This window comes from Eptesicus fuscus, chromosome 17, assembly GCF_027574615.1.
Source record: "Eptesicus fuscus isolate TK198812 chromosome 17, DD_ASM_mEF_20220401, whole genome shotgun sequence".
Lineage (NCBI taxonomy): Eukaryota > Metazoa > Chordata > Mammalia > Chiroptera > Vespertilionidae > Eptesicus > Eptesicus fuscus.
The window spans coordinates 7,907,067-7,926,554 of NC_072489.1; the positions used below are offsets into that span (position 1 = coordinate 7,907,067).

Consider the following 19,488-nt stretch of genomic DNA (forward strand, 5'->3'; position numbering starts at 1 on the left):
ACAGATTACAAAACTACAATTATATGCCTGTGACTGCCCTCACCGATTCCTGGAAGCCGTGGCTGCCACCAAGGTCGACATAGACAGCATCTTTGTCATACAGCACCCCGCCAACTCCAGAGAGAGGCGCATAAACCAACTTCTCCTTTTCATTTAAGCAGCGCTTCTTTTGCTGTTCAGGAAGGGCACAGGGGTCTGGTAGGAAACTGATGTCACTCACAGCAAAATCTCCTACACCTGGAAGAGACAGAAAAATGGCTTCAGCTGACAAATCTACCGGCAGCAGGAATGGCCCCCAGTCGGAAGGAAGGCTTCAACCACGCACGACAAGGGCATCCTCGACACTGGCACTGTGTCTCTCCAGCTAACAAAAGAGCAAAGGAGACTAGGCAACTCAGTGTTTGCCGGCCAAAGCAGAGCTGAGTTACCCTTAAAACCTCCAGCCGAAACTGGTTTGGCTCAGTGGATAGAGCATCGGCCTGCAGACTCAAAGGTCCCAGGTTCGATTCCGGTCAAGGGCACGTACCTTGGTTGCGGGCACATCCCCAGTAGGGGGTGTGCAGGAGGCAGCTGATCGATGTTTCTCTCTCATCGATGTTTCTAACTCTCTATCTCTCTCCCTTCCTCTCTGTAAAAAATCAATAAAATATATTTTTAAAAAAAACAAACAAAATAAACTCCAGCAAGGTGGCTCTACCTTGTTTGGCCAATTTGAAGTTTTCCTCAGAAGATGGAAGTCATCTAAAAAATTCTACAAATACAGTACATCTTGCAACGAAAGAATACCTGGCATGTGAATTTGGCTTTTATTTTTCAAATGTGCTCCTCTTAAATAACCATAAAGAGACACTTTTCGGTCACACTTGGCATTTGTTCGGATATCTTCTGGGTTTGTCAAATCTTCCATCCTAGAAAAATAAAACCCAATCACTTGGCAGAAATGAATGTCAAAGTTCGTGTACTCCCCTTCACATGTCAGTAATTCATCACCTTCACTAGTTCACTCAACACGTTTAGAAAATTATAGAAAATACAGAAATAAGGAAGCACAGCTCACCATCTACCAGAGGAAAAGAAGCAAACACATGATTGCACCTTAGGCTCTATGAAATATACATCCCATAAGACCCCAGAAATGGGAAATGCATGTCCCTGCGGTCAGGGCAGGATAGACAACATACCCAGAAGGAACCCTTTATGGAAGAGGATTAAGCTTTGATCTGGGTTTTTTTAGTGTGGGTTGGGTTCTGGCAGGTGGAGTAAGGGTACTCAACACTGAGAAAACAATATGAAAAAAAAAAAAAAAACATAAAGGAAGGAAAACACAGGACACACCTGAGTGACTGGAGCACCAACTTAAGGTTGGAAAAGCAAGATGGAGCCACATTCTGTAGCCTTAAATGCTTCAAAATCCTCACATTTTTCTAAACATTTAATATTTTATTCCCAAAGCCACAGCATCTTTATTTAATGATACAAAAAAAGTAGATATTTTCCCTCAACTACATTTCTCCCTCAACTATTCATAAAGAAGCACAAAATAAGCTTTATTACTGTTCTTTTTCTAACCTCCTTAGCTTTGAAATATCTGGGCAAGGAAGAAAAAATGACATTCACTTTTTACCTGTCTGCCAGGATATAAGGGTGAGATGTTTGCCATGTCAGAGGCCTAAACTTCATAACTGTAATGAAACGGCCCAGATTGTGAATTTCTTGGTTTTGATATTCTCCATGTACCATTCCAGAAAGGTAGAACAGCTTGGCACCCTAAACATGAAGAAAAAAGAAATTAAATTTCAACTAAATTCTTGTCGATACTGCACTAAAATAAAGGCCTCGAAATAAGCAGCAAGGCTAAGAAAGGGAGACTTCTAGCAAACCACGGTGCCAATGCTTCCAGAACCTCTCCAGTCTCTCAGGAACCATCTTGTTAGGGCTTCGTAAGGACAGAACTGCAAATACATTTACTTTCAAGACTGCTCTGCAGTCCAGCAGTGGCACCTGTCTGGAGTTCTGCAGTGAGGCTCCTGGGCACAAAGCATCCTGAGACCAATGGGCCGCATCAGTATGAGGGGAGGGAGGAGGGGCAGTATGCATGCACTCGTTCTTGGTCCCATAACTATGAGAACCCTTGGACGCTCTATTAAGTCGAAAATCCAAGACACTTAGAGCCAGACCTGCCTGGTGCTGGGGGACAGAGACAAATGAGACACACTAAGAGTCTAGTCCAGTGATGGGCAACCTTTTGAGCTTGGTGTGTCAAACTTCGCCAAAAAACTGAGCATAACTCGGGTAGTGTGTCACTTTGAGGAAAAAACTAACTCCAAGACTCTAGTCGCAAATGTTTCATCCTCAGGAGCAGCAAATGTTTCATCCTCGGCATGCGGCCACGTGTCATCAGAAATGGCTACGCGTGTCAGTGCTGACACGCGTGTCATAGGTTCGCCATCATTGGTCTAGTCGGTCCAGAATAAAGACTACCTCGAGGAAGTATGCCAGGGGCTATCAACAGATATATAGGAGGTGAGTCCTGTGGAGATGCTTGTTAAGATCTCCCACTCATGCAGTTATTTCTAAAGGATTACAGGGTTAGTATTCAATAATTAATTATCTTCCCACCGGGTAGACTTCTGTCCAGAACCTGTGCTTCAATCGCTTCTTCGCCTTCTTCAGCTGCTTATTATACTTGAAGGAATCTAGATGAGTGAGAACGCCCATAATTTTAGGAAAGCCGTGTACTTGACAGATGTTTAGAAACTCAAATGTTTCCATTTCAAACCCGAAGCTGGCATCTATGAGCATCAGAACCTAAAAACAAAAGACAATTTATTAAGGAAACTACCCAAAACAGACCATCAGAAAACTAAGGCCTGTGGGCCAAATCCCAGCCAGCACCTATTTCACAACAAAAGTTTTACTGGAATACAGCCATGTTAATTCATTTATGTAATGCCTACACCTGCTTTTTTTTTTTTTTTAATCTTCACCCAAGGATATTCCCTCCATTGATTTCTAGAGAGTGGGAGGAGGGGGAGAGAGAGAGAGAAAAACATCAACATGGAGACACACTGACTGGTTCTCTTCCACACGCGCCCCTACTGGGGCTGGGGAACCTGCAACCAAGGTACGTGCCTTTGAGAGGAATCGACCCTGAGACCCGTTGGTCTGCGGGCCGACGCTCTAACCACTGAGCACCGGCCAGGGCTCTACACCTGCTTCTAAGCTACAACTGCAAAGTTAAGTAGTTGCAACAGAAACTATGACCCACAAAGCCTAACATATTAACCATCTGGCCCCTTACTGAAAAAAGTGCTAACTCCTGCTCTAGACTAAATCAAGTGATTATTTAGGGGTAATTATCATAAGAGGAAAAAAATACCTTTGACTTGCTCTAAAAAGCAAACATGAGACAATATCCACCCAGATATAAACTTCCTCTTCAGGATTTTGATGTCTGAGAAATAACTCAGAAAAGGCTGTATCTAATTTAGCCCTTACCTGGAAAAGTTCTTACTTCAAGAAATAAACTGTTTGGCAAGGTGTTTTTAAGCCAAATAACAGGTCTCTCTAACAAAGAAACCAAATCTTTGACATCCAAAAAATGGGAGGAAGTGATAATAAATGAAAAATATAAAAAATTTAGAGAAAACCAAATATTTTTGTTTCAATTTTCTCATATGGAAAACAAGTCTTTTGCTGGGAAGTATGTAGTAGAAAAGCTCTATCATATATATTAATTTGTAACATGCAATTGCTCAGAAACTAAAAATAGAAGGCTACCAGTTTAGAATGGAGTCAAAAGATAATAAAGTTACAAATGGTAATCTATAAGAAAAGAAGCAGATAAGACCAATTTTTTAAATTTACGACCCTTCAAATAATTTCAGCGCTGACTCCTAGAGACTTCTAGTTTTAAGATATTACATTTCTGTCCTCATCTTTTTGTAGATAATTAAAAATAATTTTTAGCCCTGTTGGTGTGGTTCAGTAGTTGAGTGTCAACCCATGAACCAGGTCAGTTTGATTCCCGATGGGGCACATGCACAGTGGCCGCCTCAATCCCCAGTAGGGGGCGTAGAAGAGGCGGCCGATAGATGATTCTGTGTCATCACTGATGTTTCTGGTTCTCTCCCCATCCCTTCCTCTGAAAATCAATAAAAATATATTTTAAAAATATAATAATTTTTAAATACAGAAAAACTTATCTGATTAAATTATGGAACATTCATAATCCTGAACCACAAACTCCATGAAGGTGGGCTGCTGAGCATTGTGGGAAAGTATAGCTGCTGCTGCAGAGCATAGGCAGAGCTGCACAGAGAGCTGAGCGGGCTGGCTGTGGTATCCCCTTATCCCATTTGACAACATGGAGTGACAAGGGGCAAGCAATTAGTTGTACGATCAGAAAAATTGGTGGCAAACATAATCTTTGTCTTAGTAACAACCTTTGCCAACTGAAGATAAATGAAACCTGTATTACTCCTCCAGTGCACACACATATGCACGCAAACATAAATCCGTGTATTATGTATCCCTGCTGTGACTTAGAAGGCTTTATAACAACCCACAGCAGAGCAATCAACAAAAAGTTAAATAAATTATGGTACACACAATGGAATACTTAGTAAGGCTGAGCTACAGTACTTATTTACCTCCAAGAAATGCTAAGTGAAAAAAACACAAAGCACCTGAGTATAATAAACACCGTGTGCTTCAAAAGGGTTATATGTGTATGTATAGACATTATCTGGAAGGATGCGCTGTGAGGGAAACGGAGAGAAGCAAGGGAACAGAAAACAAGCATTGTTTGCACCCTGTAGTACAGTTTGAATATTTTACCAAATTGATGTGTTCCTTTTTAAACTTTAAAAAAAAATGTATATGAAAGGCTTATTTCTGAATATGTGTATGCTTTTAAAATTAGGAATTGGGCCCAGCCAGCATGGTTCAGTGGTTGAGCATCGAGGTCACAGTTCAATATCTGGTCAGGGAACATGCCACGAGGTCACAGTTCAATTTCTGGTCAGGGAACATGCCTGGGTTATGGACACCATCCCCAGTGTGAGGTGTGCTGGTCTATTATTCTCTCTCATCACATGTGTTTCTATCTCTCTCTCCCTCTCCCTGCCTCTCTGAAATAAAAAAATATTTTAAATATTAATTAAATAAAATTAGGACTTGGAATCTATATATATAAAAGGCTAAGCAACCATCCTATCCGAAACCGGACAACCGAACAGGCTGTGTGGGGTGACCAGGCTGGCAGGGGGGGTTAGTGAGGGGCGACCAAACAACCGAGCAGCAGGCTGCGTGGGGCAACCAGGCCGGAGGGTGGTTAGTGGGGGGGGGAGAGGGGGCCAACCAAACGACCGAGCAGCAGGCTACATGGGGCTACCAGGCCTGCAGGGGGGGCAGTTGGGGGCGACCAGGCCAGCAGAGGGGGGTAGTGAAGGGCAACGAGGCTGGCGGGGGGTTGGGGGACAGCTGGGGGTGACCATGCCGGCAGGGGGTGCAGTAAGGGACGACCATGCCGGCAGGGGGGCACTAAGGGGCAACCGGTTGGCGGGTGGGTGGGGGGCAGTTGGGGGCAACTACGCCTGCAGGGGGGGCAGTTGGGGGTGACCAGGCCAGCAAGAGGGGGCAGTTAGGTGCGATCAGGCAGGCAGGCAGGCAGGTAGGCAGGTGAGCAGTTAGGAGCCAGTGGTCCTGGATTGGAGAGGGTGCAGGCTGGGCTGAGGGGACACCCCCCTCCCGCCCCCGCCCCATGCACAAGTTTTGTGCACCGGGCCTCTAGTATTTTACATAAGAGAAACTAATGACTCATACACTAAGCTTTCAATCATTTCACTTATGTAAGATTTAATAAGTTTATACTATTCTGTGTTGACAATAACATTTTTATTAATGGTAGCATTACATGTTCAAAATTTGAATAGTATTTAGCTTTCTGATATTAAAATGGGATAGCCATAACATCGTATTAAATTATTTTTTTATTTTAGAGGATTTCCTGGGCTAAAGAATAAAACCTGTAGCTCTGTCACCAAACAGCTATCCAGAAAGTTGAATGAAAAAAACCCCAAAACACCAAGGTATCTATTACCCCACATTTTCTAAGCAATATGGCTTAATTTTTTTTGGGGGGGTGGGGGCTTTATTTTTGCACAGTAACATTTCTGTAAATGCAATCGAGGCTGCACAATTTCCATATGCTGAGTACTGTAGAGATGTTTTATTTTAAACTCTGACAACTTCTCATGGGCAATCCACATATTTGTTTTATAATCATTTAGAACGGAGGTTCTGGCACCATCTAAGAGTAGAGTTCCCACCCTCTTGACAAATCATTTAACTTCTGGGAGTCTTGATTCCATCACAATTGGAGATAATACCTATTTACCTCTAAGGCATACTGGGGGATTAGATGAGCTAAATTTGTAGAAAGCTGTTAGCACAGTGCCCACTAAGGGTCCAAAAAATGGACCATTACTACTGTTTCATGTACATATTTATGCATCTATGTGTGTGTGTGTGTGTCTGTGTATATATATATATATATATATACATATATATATATATATATATATATATGTATATATATATATACACACACACACACACACATGTATGTGTATATATATATATATATATATATATATATATATATGTATATATATCTTAATGAGCTTTTATTAGCTATGTTCATTAAAGGTTTTCTTTGTCCTGTGATTTACTTTTAGATTTCAGAATACATTTCATTGTGCACATCCCATTTTTATTATAACAAAAATTATTATGACCATCATCATCAATTACATCTATTGCATCCCTCATAACACTCACCACTTCCTCAACCCTTTGCACTCGCTTGCTTTTTTCTCGATTCCTTTATTCTACTCGGGATTTAATTTTTTAAATACCCCAGATTTTACAAAGCGCGGCAGTAGAATAAAAAACTGGAGTTTCTTTTCATACAAACTTATTTATTTGGATTTTTTTATATTTCAAGTTATTGATACATTCAATACAATTCAACATACGAGCTGCTACCGATGCTAACCGTGTCGAGTCACACTCGACATCCGAGTGCAAAAGGTTAAAAATCATAAGCCTTTCTTCCCTTCAACATGGGATAAATAACCCACCACCTGCTCTAAGTCCCCGTCAGAAACCCACTGCCCACACTAACTTACCAAATCTGCTACTTTAGCCAGGTCAATCATCATGTTAATGTCACATCCACATTCAATAATGGTGAGTCTGCGCTTTTTACCTTTAAGTGAAAAAATGAAAATTGTACATTTGAAAAAATATATTAATGCTAATTAACATTTTTAACTGCATCAAGCACCATATACACTTATAGGAGTATGCCAGAAATTCATTTTATAGGAGAAAATTGATAAGGTATATTTCATCTTGGTTTTCTTGCTATGTTCTCTAATTTTAAAATATAAACAAGACTGCTCAAATGAATCAAGTGCTCAAACAGGTACAATCCCGACTAGAATGGGCAGACAAGTGGATTTCATGACCCTGATCCTGCTGTTCAGTAGTGGGCCAGCGCTTCTACCTCCATCAAAGCTTCCTGTTTTTCCCAATATAGCTAAAAAAATCCTCAAACCTAATACAACAGAATGTTCGTGGAACAATCATTTCTAAAATAAGTACAAAGAAATCATCACCATAACAAAAATGTCTTAAAGACTAAGAGAAGCCTCAGTCCAACTATAGTTGACCCTTGAACAATGAGGGGGTTAGGGATGCCAACCCTTGTGCAGTAGAAAATTGCATATAACCTTTGACTCCCCCAAAACTTGAGTTGTCCCTTGGTTCCAGAATCCCCATGGATATCAAAAGCCAAAGGGGCTCAACTGCCTTACATAAAATGGCTCATAACAATGCATAGAGTTGGCCTTCGCATATGCAGATTACCAACCACAGATGAAAAACACTCTTTTTGATCCATAGTTGGTTGACTCTGCAGATGTGAAACCTAGGGATACAAAAAGCCAACTGTATACTTATAAGATAAAAAATCCAGATAGAAGTGGACCCGTGCTTATTATTGCTTTAATGAGAAAGTTCAGATTCTACCACTGTCATTTTGGGAATTTGTTTCATCTTCCCTCAAATTTAGAAAGGTCACCATCTTCCAAAGCAGATAAAACCCACAGGAAAAGAGAGGAAAACTCCCTTACTTCCCCAAGAAAGGGAAGTACTTGCTATCTGTTAAATGAAAGTGCTCACCGTGACCAAGCCAGCCTGTCCAGGCCAGCCAAGCCTTTCAGAGGAGCATCCCTAGCAAACCCATACTGCAGTCAGAAGAAGGTATACATCTGTATCATTATTATCTTGAGGAATTTATCTTTTTCTGAAGTTACAGCCAACTTAGTAAAACTACAAGAGAGGTAATATGAAGTGACAATATTACTTTAGCATTTACCAGAGGAAAGAAAAAAAAGTTCAACAAGGACATGCATGCTTCTCAGACGACAACACCTGCCATGTCAGTCTGGGGAGCACCGCCTACCTGACACAATCGTTACAGGGCCTCTGATCTCTGTTAGCTTCTGCCTGGTGAAGTTCCGAATGAGGCACTGAATCAAAGTGCTCTTGCCAACTTTCGGAGGCCCCATCACCACCACCACTATTGGTGGGGGCTCTAGTGGAGTTCGATCAACCACTGGAATATGATGCTTTTTTGTCTTCAAATCCTGAGTCCTATTTGTTAAAAAATGAATAAATAAATTCATTTTCAAAACATAAAAGGCAGTATCCCTGTATGTAAAGATTTTAAAGAGAGCAGAACACACAACATATAGACACAATAAACTTGTTAAAACTACTGGCTCCAATCCAAATAACCACTTCAGTAAATATAAAAACAGATTGACTTCAACAGTAAAGAATGTTGAAAACTATACAAACTACAAACTACATTAATTTAAAGAGAAAAAAAAGCAAACATAGAGGCAGTATATCATAATGAATAAGAGCAGAGGCTATTGAGTTAAATTTAGCTCTTCTACTGGGAGAATATAATTCACTAATGTTTAGCCCGGGCAGTGGTTAAACCTGAAGGTCACTGGTTCCATTCCTGGTCAGGACACATGCCTGTGGGCTCAATCCCCAGTGGCGGGTGTGCAGGAGGCAGCTGATCAATGATTCTCCCTCATCATTGATGTCCCTATCTCTCCCTCTCCCTTCCTCTCTAAAATCAATAAAAATATATTATTTACAGAAAAAAAAAAACATGAAAGAACCACTAGAAGAACCTAGCTAAACATACCTGTGAAAGGATCGAGCCATCCGCACGGCAGACTGGACCGCAAAAGCTTTGGGGTTTCTCTTCCGGGCATCTTCCTCATCGCCAAGTTGGAGGTCTTGCAGATGCCGTTTCTTTTTCTTCTCAGCTTTGGGCCCACTGTTTTTCTTTCTGTGTTTCTTCTGGTCCTTGGTCTCCATAGTGGCTTTTTACCAATTCACAAGTAACCTACATTGAATGAGGTGGGGGTGGAGGAAGCATTTTACAATCCAAACACCCAGGGAAAAACAGTAAATTTATTTATTTTAAAAAAAGATACTTACATATATGTTCACCCAAGAAGGGTAGGAACTATTTAATATGCCAAATTTCACTGCTCTGCTATAAATTAGTTACCTTGCTTAGATTACTATCTATTCATCTTAAGTCTCTGTATTAGCATTGTCCATTTCTGCAACGATGGAAACATTCCATAGCTATACTTTTTAACACAGTAGTCTCTAGCCACATGTGCCTAATGAACTTAAAATGTACCAAGTGAAACTGAGAAATTGACATTTTATTTTAATTAATTCAATTCTAAATTTAAATAGTCATATTTGACTAGACTATTTTAACAGCTCAGCTCTAAATAGCAACTGAACTAATAAAGTGGCTTCTAAAGTTAAACTATTTTTAAGGTACTTTATTTTAAAAATTAAAGCATTTTAAAAACCCAACATGATAGCAGTATTACTTTTAGTTTGATATTGTAAAACTTTTAAATTATAATAATGACCTACATACACTTAAAAAATAGTAATATCTACTCGTGAGATATGACTGATTGTGGATGATGCCTGGAGACCACAGATTTGTGGAAACCTTAAGATTTCTGAGCATCCCAGAAATTCATGGCCCATAAACTGGGAACCACTGGATTAAGTTTTGTGTGTTTTTTAAGGAAATCAGGCTGCATACAAAAAAGGGGAATGGGGCAATCAAGTCATCCAATGAAGGTACTGTACTGAGATAACTTCAGTTCAATAAATATACGTGTCTGCCTATGATGTGCTAGGCACTGTGCCAGGAGATGGCTACCGTTATGATCTGACTAGTGGAGGAAGTTTACACTAATGTCTTCAGAGCCATGCAGTAAGGGCCACATCAGAAGGTGCACTGTAGGAGGTCAGTCCGATTCCCCACCCACGCCAGCGGAATAGAAAGTCCACATATACCAGCATAATGTCAAGAAATACTAATCGGGAGTTAGGAGAGCTGGGTTCTAGGAGCACTTTGAAACTAAACAGCTGTGTGATTTCAGGACATTATTTTTCTACTCAGCTGTATTTTGGTTTCGAACTTGTATGTACTTGATGCCTTTATCCTTTGGGGGTGGTGGTTGGGTGGAGAGAGAGGAAACACTTTTTGGAATTAACTGACCTGGCTCAGGTCTGTCACCGGCCAGGATTACGCCGCATTGAAATGCCCTCCAGCTTTCCCTGTCACCTCTCCCCGGGTCCAGGCACCACGAATTCATTAGCCACTCCCCCAACGACTAAGGATCACTTCTCCGGAAGGGACGACAGATGCCTGCCCAGCGCCTCAGGTACTCCCCGGGAGCAGACTGCCCGAGACCGAACGCGGACCTTCCTGTGCACTCGGCTCGCGAAGCTCCCGGAGCCCCCGCCACCGCCGCCTCCCCCAGTCCGCAGCGCTTACCTAGTTCACAGGCGCTCCTGCTTAGCCCCGCGTGGACCACACCGGAACCGGAAATGCGGCTTACGCACTTACTCCACCAGCCGGCGGGAAACAAGGCGGGGGCCAAAGAAAGGGACCGGCGGAGGGACGACTTTCCAGGGAGAGCCGCAAGGAAGACTTGTGATTGGCTAGTGGAGGCGGCCCGCCCCGGGCATCCCGACCGCGGGGACTGCGGCCCTAAGCTAAAACTATTTACTCTTCTGGGTTTCCGAGCCGTGTGCGCTGCCAACGCCCGAGCGACCCCGGAGGCCGTGGCGACAGTGCGGCCTGACACCGTTCCTCGCTGCGGGACAAAAGCAGGAAGTAACAGTTCCGGTCACCCGGAGTCCCCTTGCCGTCCCCCGACGGGCCTGGTGGGATATCACTGGGTTGGGAGTCGCTGTGGCTCGACCGCTTGCTCAGCCTTAGAGAGGACAGAGCCGGGCGTGCCTCGGGCTCCGTGTGTGCTATAATTCTCGCTTGCCAGGAACAGCAGGCTCAGGGCAGGGACACACTGACCCAGCGTGGAATGCCTCGGCCTTCCTCTGATCCTGGGAAAGGACTTGCCATGGGAGAATGCAGCCTCTTGCCATTTTCTTCTAGCACAGAAGAAAATGCCCATTCCCACCAAAGGGGCTGCTGTGGGTTCATCTAAGCCCATCTCGGGTGAGCTGGATGCCTTTGCCTACAGAGTTTGTATCCCCCTCCGGTCTTGGAGGTTTTCTTTTCAATATCCTACCAGTGCCACCCCTAAGCCCCAGGGCTTAGATCTGCTTCATAAAACCAGGCACACTGTAGTAATTGAGACCCCCTGTCCTCGATGCCCTTTACCGCGAGCTCGAGTTCTCCCTCAGTATCCACAGGCATTCGCTCTGCCTCACTATACACTGCTATACCAGGGAGGCTACCCTCCAGGGCACACACTTCCTCATCTGTGAAGAGCTTATGATTTTGTAACTTTAATGCTAATCCTCATACATCTTGGAGATTTCAGTATAAAGGTAGGTAATTCTTCTAACATTCACTTGGCTCCATGTGTCCCACTCTTGTCTTCTAACTTGGCGCAGCCTCAGTGCCCCTGTGATCACACCATAGAACATGTCAAGTCTAAAGTCTGCAACCAAGATATACCTTCTGGTTTTTATTTGGCACATGTGGGTGTGGGACAAGCTGATTCTATATCTCCACCCCTTCTACCAGTCTCAATGTGGTTTCTTCTTTACATCCCTAGTTGTAGGACTTCCATTCAGCTAGATTTCAGGCAGTTCTGAATAATGATTGTTCTGTAGTTTATTTTAATTTTGATGTGGTTGTGGGAGGATTCGAGTAACCGCATTTACCTACACCACCATCTTGACCAGAAGTCTATCTGTTAATTTTTTTGTACATGTTTTATTTGAGTTTTGTTGAGTTCTGTGGTTCTTTATATATTCTGAATACAAGTCCTGTGATGGAAAGGGATTTGCAAGTATATTTCCAAATCAGTATCTTGGTTTTTTAATTTTCTTTACAATATCTTTTTTTTCAGCTAAAGTTATCAACTTTTTAAATAGATTGTGCTTTTGATGTCATGTCCTAGAATTCTTTGACTAATCCCAGATCAGGAAAAATATTCCCTCTGCTTTCCTCTAAAAAGTTTATAGTGTTAAACATTTTACATTTAGATCAATGATCCATTTTGAGTTACCTTCTGTATAATGTGAGGTTTTCATTGAGGTTCAGTTTTTTTTTTTTTTACATACATGTGTAAAATTGTTCTAATGCCATATACTGAAAAGCAATCCTTTCTGCACAGAATTACTTCTGCAGCTTTTTCAAAAAGCGGGGGGGTGGGGAGAGAAAGACACAAAACAACACAAAAAAAGAAACGAACAAAAAACACACAAAAAAACCCCCACATGTGCAGGTCTATTTCTGGTGTCTATATTTTGTTCCCTTTGTCAACACTATAATATTTGACTATTGTAGCTTTACAGTAAGTTTTAAATTAGGTATTGTGGTTTCTCCATCTTTAGTCTTGTTTTACAAAATTGTATTAGCCATACTATTTTATTTGCTTTTCCGCATAACTTTCAGTATCAGCTTGTCTTTATCTACAAAATATCCTATGTAAACAATCATGTCATCTGCAAATATTTCACTTGTAATTTTTATGTATTTTATTTGTCCCTTTATTGTACCTGGTAGGAATTCCAGTATTTATATTGAATATAATATTAAGAGCAGACTTTTTTTGTGAGGGAGGGGGTCTCAATCTTAGGAGAAAGCATTTAGTCTTTCACTGTTAAGTATGATGCCAACCTTCACTTTTTTGAAGATGCTTTGCTATAGATTGAATTGTTTTCCTTAAAAATTTATGCGTTGAGCCCTGGCTGTTGTGGTTCAGTTGGTTGGGAGTCATCCCGTGCACCAAAAGGTTGCTGGTTTGATTCTCGGTCAGGTCACATGCCTGGGTTACAGGCTCGATCCCTAGTGGGAATGTGCAGGAGGCAGCCGATCAATGTTATGCCCTCACATCCATGTTTCTCTCTTCTCCCTTCCTCTCTCTCTAAAAATTAATAAACTATTTAAATTTTGTATGTGTTAAAACCCTGAGGTCATGGGGGTGGGGTCCTAATATGATAGGATTTGTGGCCTTAAAAGAAGAGACATTTTTCTATCTTTTCATGTGCATATACTAAGAGTTTATATGAGTACACAGCAAGAAGGCAGCCATCTGCAAGCCAGTTAGGTCTCAACAGGAATCAAATCAGCCAACACCTTAATCTTGGACTTCCCAGCCTCCAAAACTGTAAAAAAGAAATTTCTGTTTTTTCAGTCATCCAGTCTACAGCATTTTTGTTATGGCAGCCCAAACTAGGACACTCAAGTCCCATTAAAGAAATTCATTTTCTTTCCTAATTTACTGAGAACTTTTTATCATGAATAGATATTGAATTTTGTCATGTAATTGTCTACATCAATTGTTGTAATTATGATATTTTAAGGGTGCTTATATAATAGTTTACATTTATTAATATTCAAATTGTGACCTATCTTTGTGTTCTGAGATAAAACTTACTTGGTTGTAATTTATTTCCTAATATTTAAAGTTTTTGTGTTTATGTTCATGGAGGGGTATTATTGTGTAGTTTTATTTTGCTGTTGTGTCTTTGTCTGATTTTGTATAAGTAAAATTAACTAGAGGCCCAGTGCACAAAATTCGTGCATGGAGGGGGTGTTCCTCAGCCCGGCCTGCACCCTCCAGTCTGGGACCCCTCAAGGACCAGACATTCCTCTCGCAATCTGGGATGACTGGCTCCTAACCACTCCCCTGCCTGCCTGCCTGCCTGATCGCCCCTAACCCCTCTGCCTGCTGGCCTGATCGCCCCTAACCTCTCTGCCTGCCTGCTTGATCGCCCCTAACTGCCCTCCCCTGCAGGCCTGATCTCACCCCCAACTGCCCTCCCCTACTGGCCTGGTCACCCCCAACTGCCCTCCACTGCCGGCCTGATCTCACCCCTAACCGCCCTCCCCTGCTAGCCTGATCACCCCTAACTGCCTCTGCCTTGGCTCCCACCACCATGGCTTTGTCTGGAAAGAAGTCGGACGTCTGGGAGATGGCTGGTTGTCCCAGTCTAATTAGCATATTACCCTTTTATTAATATACACTGAGTGGCCAGATTATTATGATCTCTGAATGCATAATAATCTGGCCACTCAGTGTGTGTGTGTGTGTGTGTGTGTGTGTGTGTGTGTGTGTGTGTGTGTATTAGAGCAGTGTATTAGAGGCAAACTCATTAGTCAACAGAGCCAAATATCAACAGTACAACGATTGAAATTTGAAAGCCGAAAACCGACTTCTGCGCATGGGCCACGAAGTTTCAGTCGCACTGTATGTGCGTGCCCGCACGTGATATTTTGTGGAAGAGCCACACTCAAGGGGCCAAAGAGCCGCATGTGGCTCGCGAGCCGCAGTTTGCTGACCACTGTATTAGAGGCCCGGTGCATGAATTTGTGCATGGGTGGGGTCCGGCCAGCCTGGCCAGGGGGAGGGGACATGGGCGGTTGGCCGGCCTGCCTGCTGGTCGAACTCCTGGTGGAGGGGACAATTTGCATATTAGCCTTTTATTATATAGGATATACACTGAGTGGCCAGATTATGCATTCAGAGATCATAATAATCTGGCCACTCAGTGTAGATTGGGAAATGTTGCTTTTGTATTTTTTGGAAGAAAGTGTGTAGAGTTGGTGTTATTTGTTCTTTAAATATTTGGTAGAATTCACCAGGAAAACCAAATAGTTTCATATATTTCTTTGTCAGAATGCTTTTAATTATGAATTATGTGTGATTATAAAGGTATTGCATGAGGGAGATCTTTATGGTAATTGAATAGTTCTTTAGCTTGATTGAGGTGGAGGTTACATGTGATAAAATGCATCAAATTAGCTTTGTACCAATGCGAATATTCTGGTTTTATATGGTTACATAAGATGTAACTATTAATGGTAACTTGGTGGGTACACAGAACCTGTCTGTGCTATCATTTCAACTTTCTGTGAATCTAAAATTATTTATTTTAAATATGCTTTTTATTGATTTTTAGAGAGTGAGGAAAGGAGAAGGGTAGAGAGATAGAAACATCAATGAGAGAGAAACATCATCCTGCACACACCCCTACTAAGGATCAAGCCCACAACTGGGGCATGTGCCCTGACTGAGAATCGAACCAGCGACCTCTTGGTTTCTGAGTCAACGCTCATCGGCTGAGCCACAGCAGGTGGGCTATTATTATTATTTTTTTAAGGTTTAAACAATGTTGTAAGAGGTCTTGGTTGAGGTTCACTTTTTGCAATTATAAATAGAGCTGCTGTAAACATTCATGTCCAGGTTTCTGTGTGAATGTAAATTTTTATTACAATTATTTCATCTTGGGTGAATTTTGATTGCTTGTGGTTTTTGAGGAATTGTTCTTTTTCATTAAAGTTTTTAAATGTGTATGCTTGTTTGTAGTATTCTTATTTTTTGTAGTATTTCTTTTTTATCTACCTAACATCTGAGAGATCTTTGATATATATATATTCATTCAATGTTGCCGGGAGTTTATCGATTTTATTCACTTTTTTTCAAAGAACCATCCTTTTATTTTACTAATTTTTTCTACTGCTTTTTAAAAATATATATTTTTATTAATTTCAGAGAAGGGAGAGAGATAAAAACATCAATGATGAGAGAGAACCACTGATTGGCTGCCTCCTGCACGTGCCACACTGGGAATTGAGCCCACAACCCAGGCATGTGCCCTTGACTGGAATTGAACCCAGGACCGTTTAGTCCACAAGCTGATGCTCTATCCAGAGCCAAACCAGCTAGGGCATATAACATCTTTATTTGAAAATTCTCCATACATATGGCAGAAATATTATACTCACATAAAGAAAAGCCAAATGCAACATTATAATGATTTTTGTTGCCACTCCATCCCTTTAACAAAATAGTGGTGAAAGGTATTGGTGCTGTGAAGATGGGAGAGTCTGCAATGCCTGATGCACAACTAGTCAGGATTTGGATAACATTCAAGATGGGAAAGAAAAACATCAGCAGAAAGCTGGTATTGAAAGGGAAGTAAGAAAACCCTGAAAAAGTTAAAATATGCAGAAGAACAAAATGTAACACCATCACAGGTACTTTGAAAAATTCTTCATGATTTTCATGATAGATATCCTGTTAATACTACCTGAAAGAAGCTCATTAAAGAGGCAAGTAAAATATTCATAACAAACATAGATCTCCAAACCCAACTTCATTGCATGAAATTGAAATTGCAGAAGAGTATAAAGTGACCAGACCCAGAGAACCACTTCTTATGCACAATTCTGGTGGTCAAGATGAAAGAATTCTTATTCACACAATTTTGGACAATATTCAAGTGCCAGTATCACATTATTCAATGATGGCACCTTCAAGACAGCACCACCAGTTATGTACTGTGCATGGTGTAACATTGGGTTACACTATGCCATTGATTCATGCCCTAACAAAGACAAGAAGTCACTTACACATATTTGCACAGGAATGAAATCACATTAACCCTTCATTGTGCATGCTGGATTTTGCGATTGCAAACATGAGTGCTGTTTGACTACTACCAAATGCAAGTACAGAAAAGGATACTTATTTTGCAAGTAAATGACAATGAAAAGTGACTCCTGTAACTGCATCTATGTTGCCTGGACTTCCTTTTGTGCCTTTGGAAGATGTAAATAAAACTTCAGTACATTGTGGAGAATGCAGAAGTAAATTTAGATGACCTTATAGATTATGTTGAGAGAGGGTACCTCTGTGGAAGGTGTGACAGAGGCCGCAGACCAGAAGCTCCAAGATTTCTACCAGAAACTTGGGATGTATACACATCAGTACTGAAGGTTGATCATAGGACAAAACACACAGTGGAAGGGTGGCATAGCAAATTTCAAAGCTGATGATAGTGCATTATCCTTCAATTTGGAGTTTATTGAAGTGTTGAAAGATAAACAGCAAAGCTATAAAGTTACCAGCCAGGTTTTTGGTGATCACACTCAAATATAGCCACCAATTTAACAATGATACCAACAAAATAAAGTCTGTATAAACAAAATTGTTAACAGATATAACAAATATAAAGCCAATAATCAGGTTGATATATTCTTTTTAAAAATGTTTTTATTGATTTTTTAGAAAGAGGAAGGGAGAGGAAGAGGACAGAAACACTGATGATAAAGAATCATCGATTGGCTGCCGCCTGCACATCACTACCAGGGATTGAGCCCACACCCAGGCATATTCCCTGACCAGGAATTGAATCAGCAACCTGTTGGTACATGGGACGGTGCTCAACCCACTGAGCCAGGCAGGTTGATATATTCTTTAGAGCAAATGCTCATGGACTTTACAGAGTAACTTTGCCGAACTTCATGACAAAGAAAAACAAGAATAAATATGAAACCCCAAATTTATCATAATAAAAATAACAAAATTTTAACAAAGTTAAATGTATTATTTAATGAATCGTGGGCCAAATGTGTCAATGGGCATTTTGGACAGGACTAAATATCAAGGACCTTTTGGCATGGACCAAATGTCTCAATGGATGTTTTGGACAGGATCAAATGTCCTGCAAAGATGTAATAAAAATGCCATACCAGAAAGAAAAAAGGTGAATTAAGCTGCAGGGACAACTGGCTTATTTGGAAGAATAGAGAGCTGCTTACCTCACACCACATGTAACAAACAGTACAGACGGATATATGAATAATGCAATTATACATGTCTGCTTCACACATGTTAAAGGAGAGACATACCTACCACAGTACTCAGTTCCAAAAGGAATTTACTTGACAACAAAGCAAAAACACAACTCTCAACTAGGAGAATAAATTTCTCATACTGAGCCTTTACAAAGGAATTTACAGGAATTAAGAAACACTGTGCTGCTTATTCTCCATTGGCTCCACCCAGACCTTCTCTGTCCCCTCTGGGGCTTATCTGCAGATGGCATTGCTTAGGTTCTCCCTAAGGAGACACCAGCAACTTGGTGTCACAATTCTGGAGGTGGCCCCTCCATGAGAGCAAGTCTCACTGGGCTCTGGTAACACTTGCTTCCATCCTTTGACCCTTTAGGATTTAGAATAGTGAAGGCTTCCTGCAGATGCTAGTCTCTAGGTGATTCAATAGCCCTTGTTTCTGGCCCACTGTAAGTCTGCCATTAAAATCTTCTAGAATTGTTTTTCAAAGAACCATGCTGACACAAGACCTACCCCATATTAATTTGTCAAAAGAAATAATTCTTCCCCAGCCTGGCCAGCATGGCTCAGTGGTTGAGCATCGACCTATGAACCAGGAGATCTCAGTTTGATTACTGGTCAGGGCTCATGCCCTGGTTGCGGGCTCGATCAATGATTCTCTCTCATCATAGATCTATCTCATCTATCTCTCCCTCTCCTTCCTCTCCGAAATCAATATATATATATATATATATATATTTTTTTTTTTAAAGAAATAATTTGCCCTACCTGGTTTGGCTAAGTGGATAGAGCATCAGCCTGTGTACTGAAGGTTCCTGGGTTCGATTCCAGTCAAGGGCACATGCCCGGATTGCAGGCTCGATCCCCAGTAGAGGGCATGCAGGAGGCAGCCAATCAATGATTCTCTCATAACTGATGTTTCTTTGTCCCTCTCCATTCCTCTCTGAAATCAATAAAAAATATATTTTTTTAAAAAGAAATAATTTTCCCCAAAATTCACTGTATAGACTATTAATACTTAGAAAAGAATTCATCTCTATTGGGGAGAATGCCTTCAGCTCTAAGTAATAGCCCTAAGAATAAATGAGAAACCATTATAATCACAGTAATATTAGGTCTTCATAGAGAGCAGGTCCATATAGAGTTGCATATCTTAAAGCCAGGGTTTTCTCATCTTGTGTGCTGTTATCTTTGGGGTATTGCCCTTTAGAGCCATAAACTATAATTTGATATACCAT

The 19,488-nt window shown here is 41.2% G+C and overlaps 1 protein-coding gene and 1 long non-coding RNA gene across 3 annotated transcripts in view; one reads left to right on the forward strand and one right to left on the reverse strand.

Annotated features, from left to right (window-relative positions):
- The window catches only part of BMS1 (BMS1 ribosome biogenesis factor), a 41,023-nt gene extending 30,012 nt beyond the window's left edge, over positions 1 to 11,011 (reverse strand). The window contains exons 1-8 of one of the 2 annotated variants that reach the window (XM_028156909.2): positions 10,970 to 11,011; positions 9,293 to 9,496; positions 8,534 to 8,724; positions 7,194 to 7,273; positions 2,620 to 2,808; positions 1,625 to 1,767; positions 787 to 908; positions 44 to 237 (exon numbers count right to left, since the gene is read on the reverse strand). In XM_028156909.2, the coding sequence (XP_028012710.1) occupies positions 44 to 237; positions 787 to 908; positions 1,625 to 1,767; positions 2,620 to 2,808; positions 7,194 to 7,273; positions 8,534 to 8,724; positions 9,293 to 9,468 (1,095 nt within the window). In that variant the 5' untranslated portion in view covers positions 9,469 to 9,496; positions 10,970 to 11,011. Of the gene's footprint in view, positions 1 to 43; positions 238 to 786; positions 909 to 1,624; positions 1,768 to 2,619; positions 2,809 to 7,193; positions 7,274 to 8,533; positions 8,725 to 9,292; positions 9,497 to 10,690; positions 10,947 to 10,969 lie in introns of those variants that run through there. The other variant, XM_054729114.1, reaches the window with a different exon arrangement.
- A 147-nt stretch (positions 11,012 to 11,158) lies between these two features.
- LOC129152041 (uncharacterized) lies at positions 11,159 to 17,972 on the forward strand. Its single transcript, XR_008558770.1, has 3 exons — positions 11,159 to 11,653; positions 15,574 to 15,747; positions 17,685 to 17,972. It is a non-coding gene; the product is annotated as an uncharacterized LOC129152041 (long non-coding RNA).
- Positions 17,973 to 19,488: the final 1,516 nt, after the last annotated feature.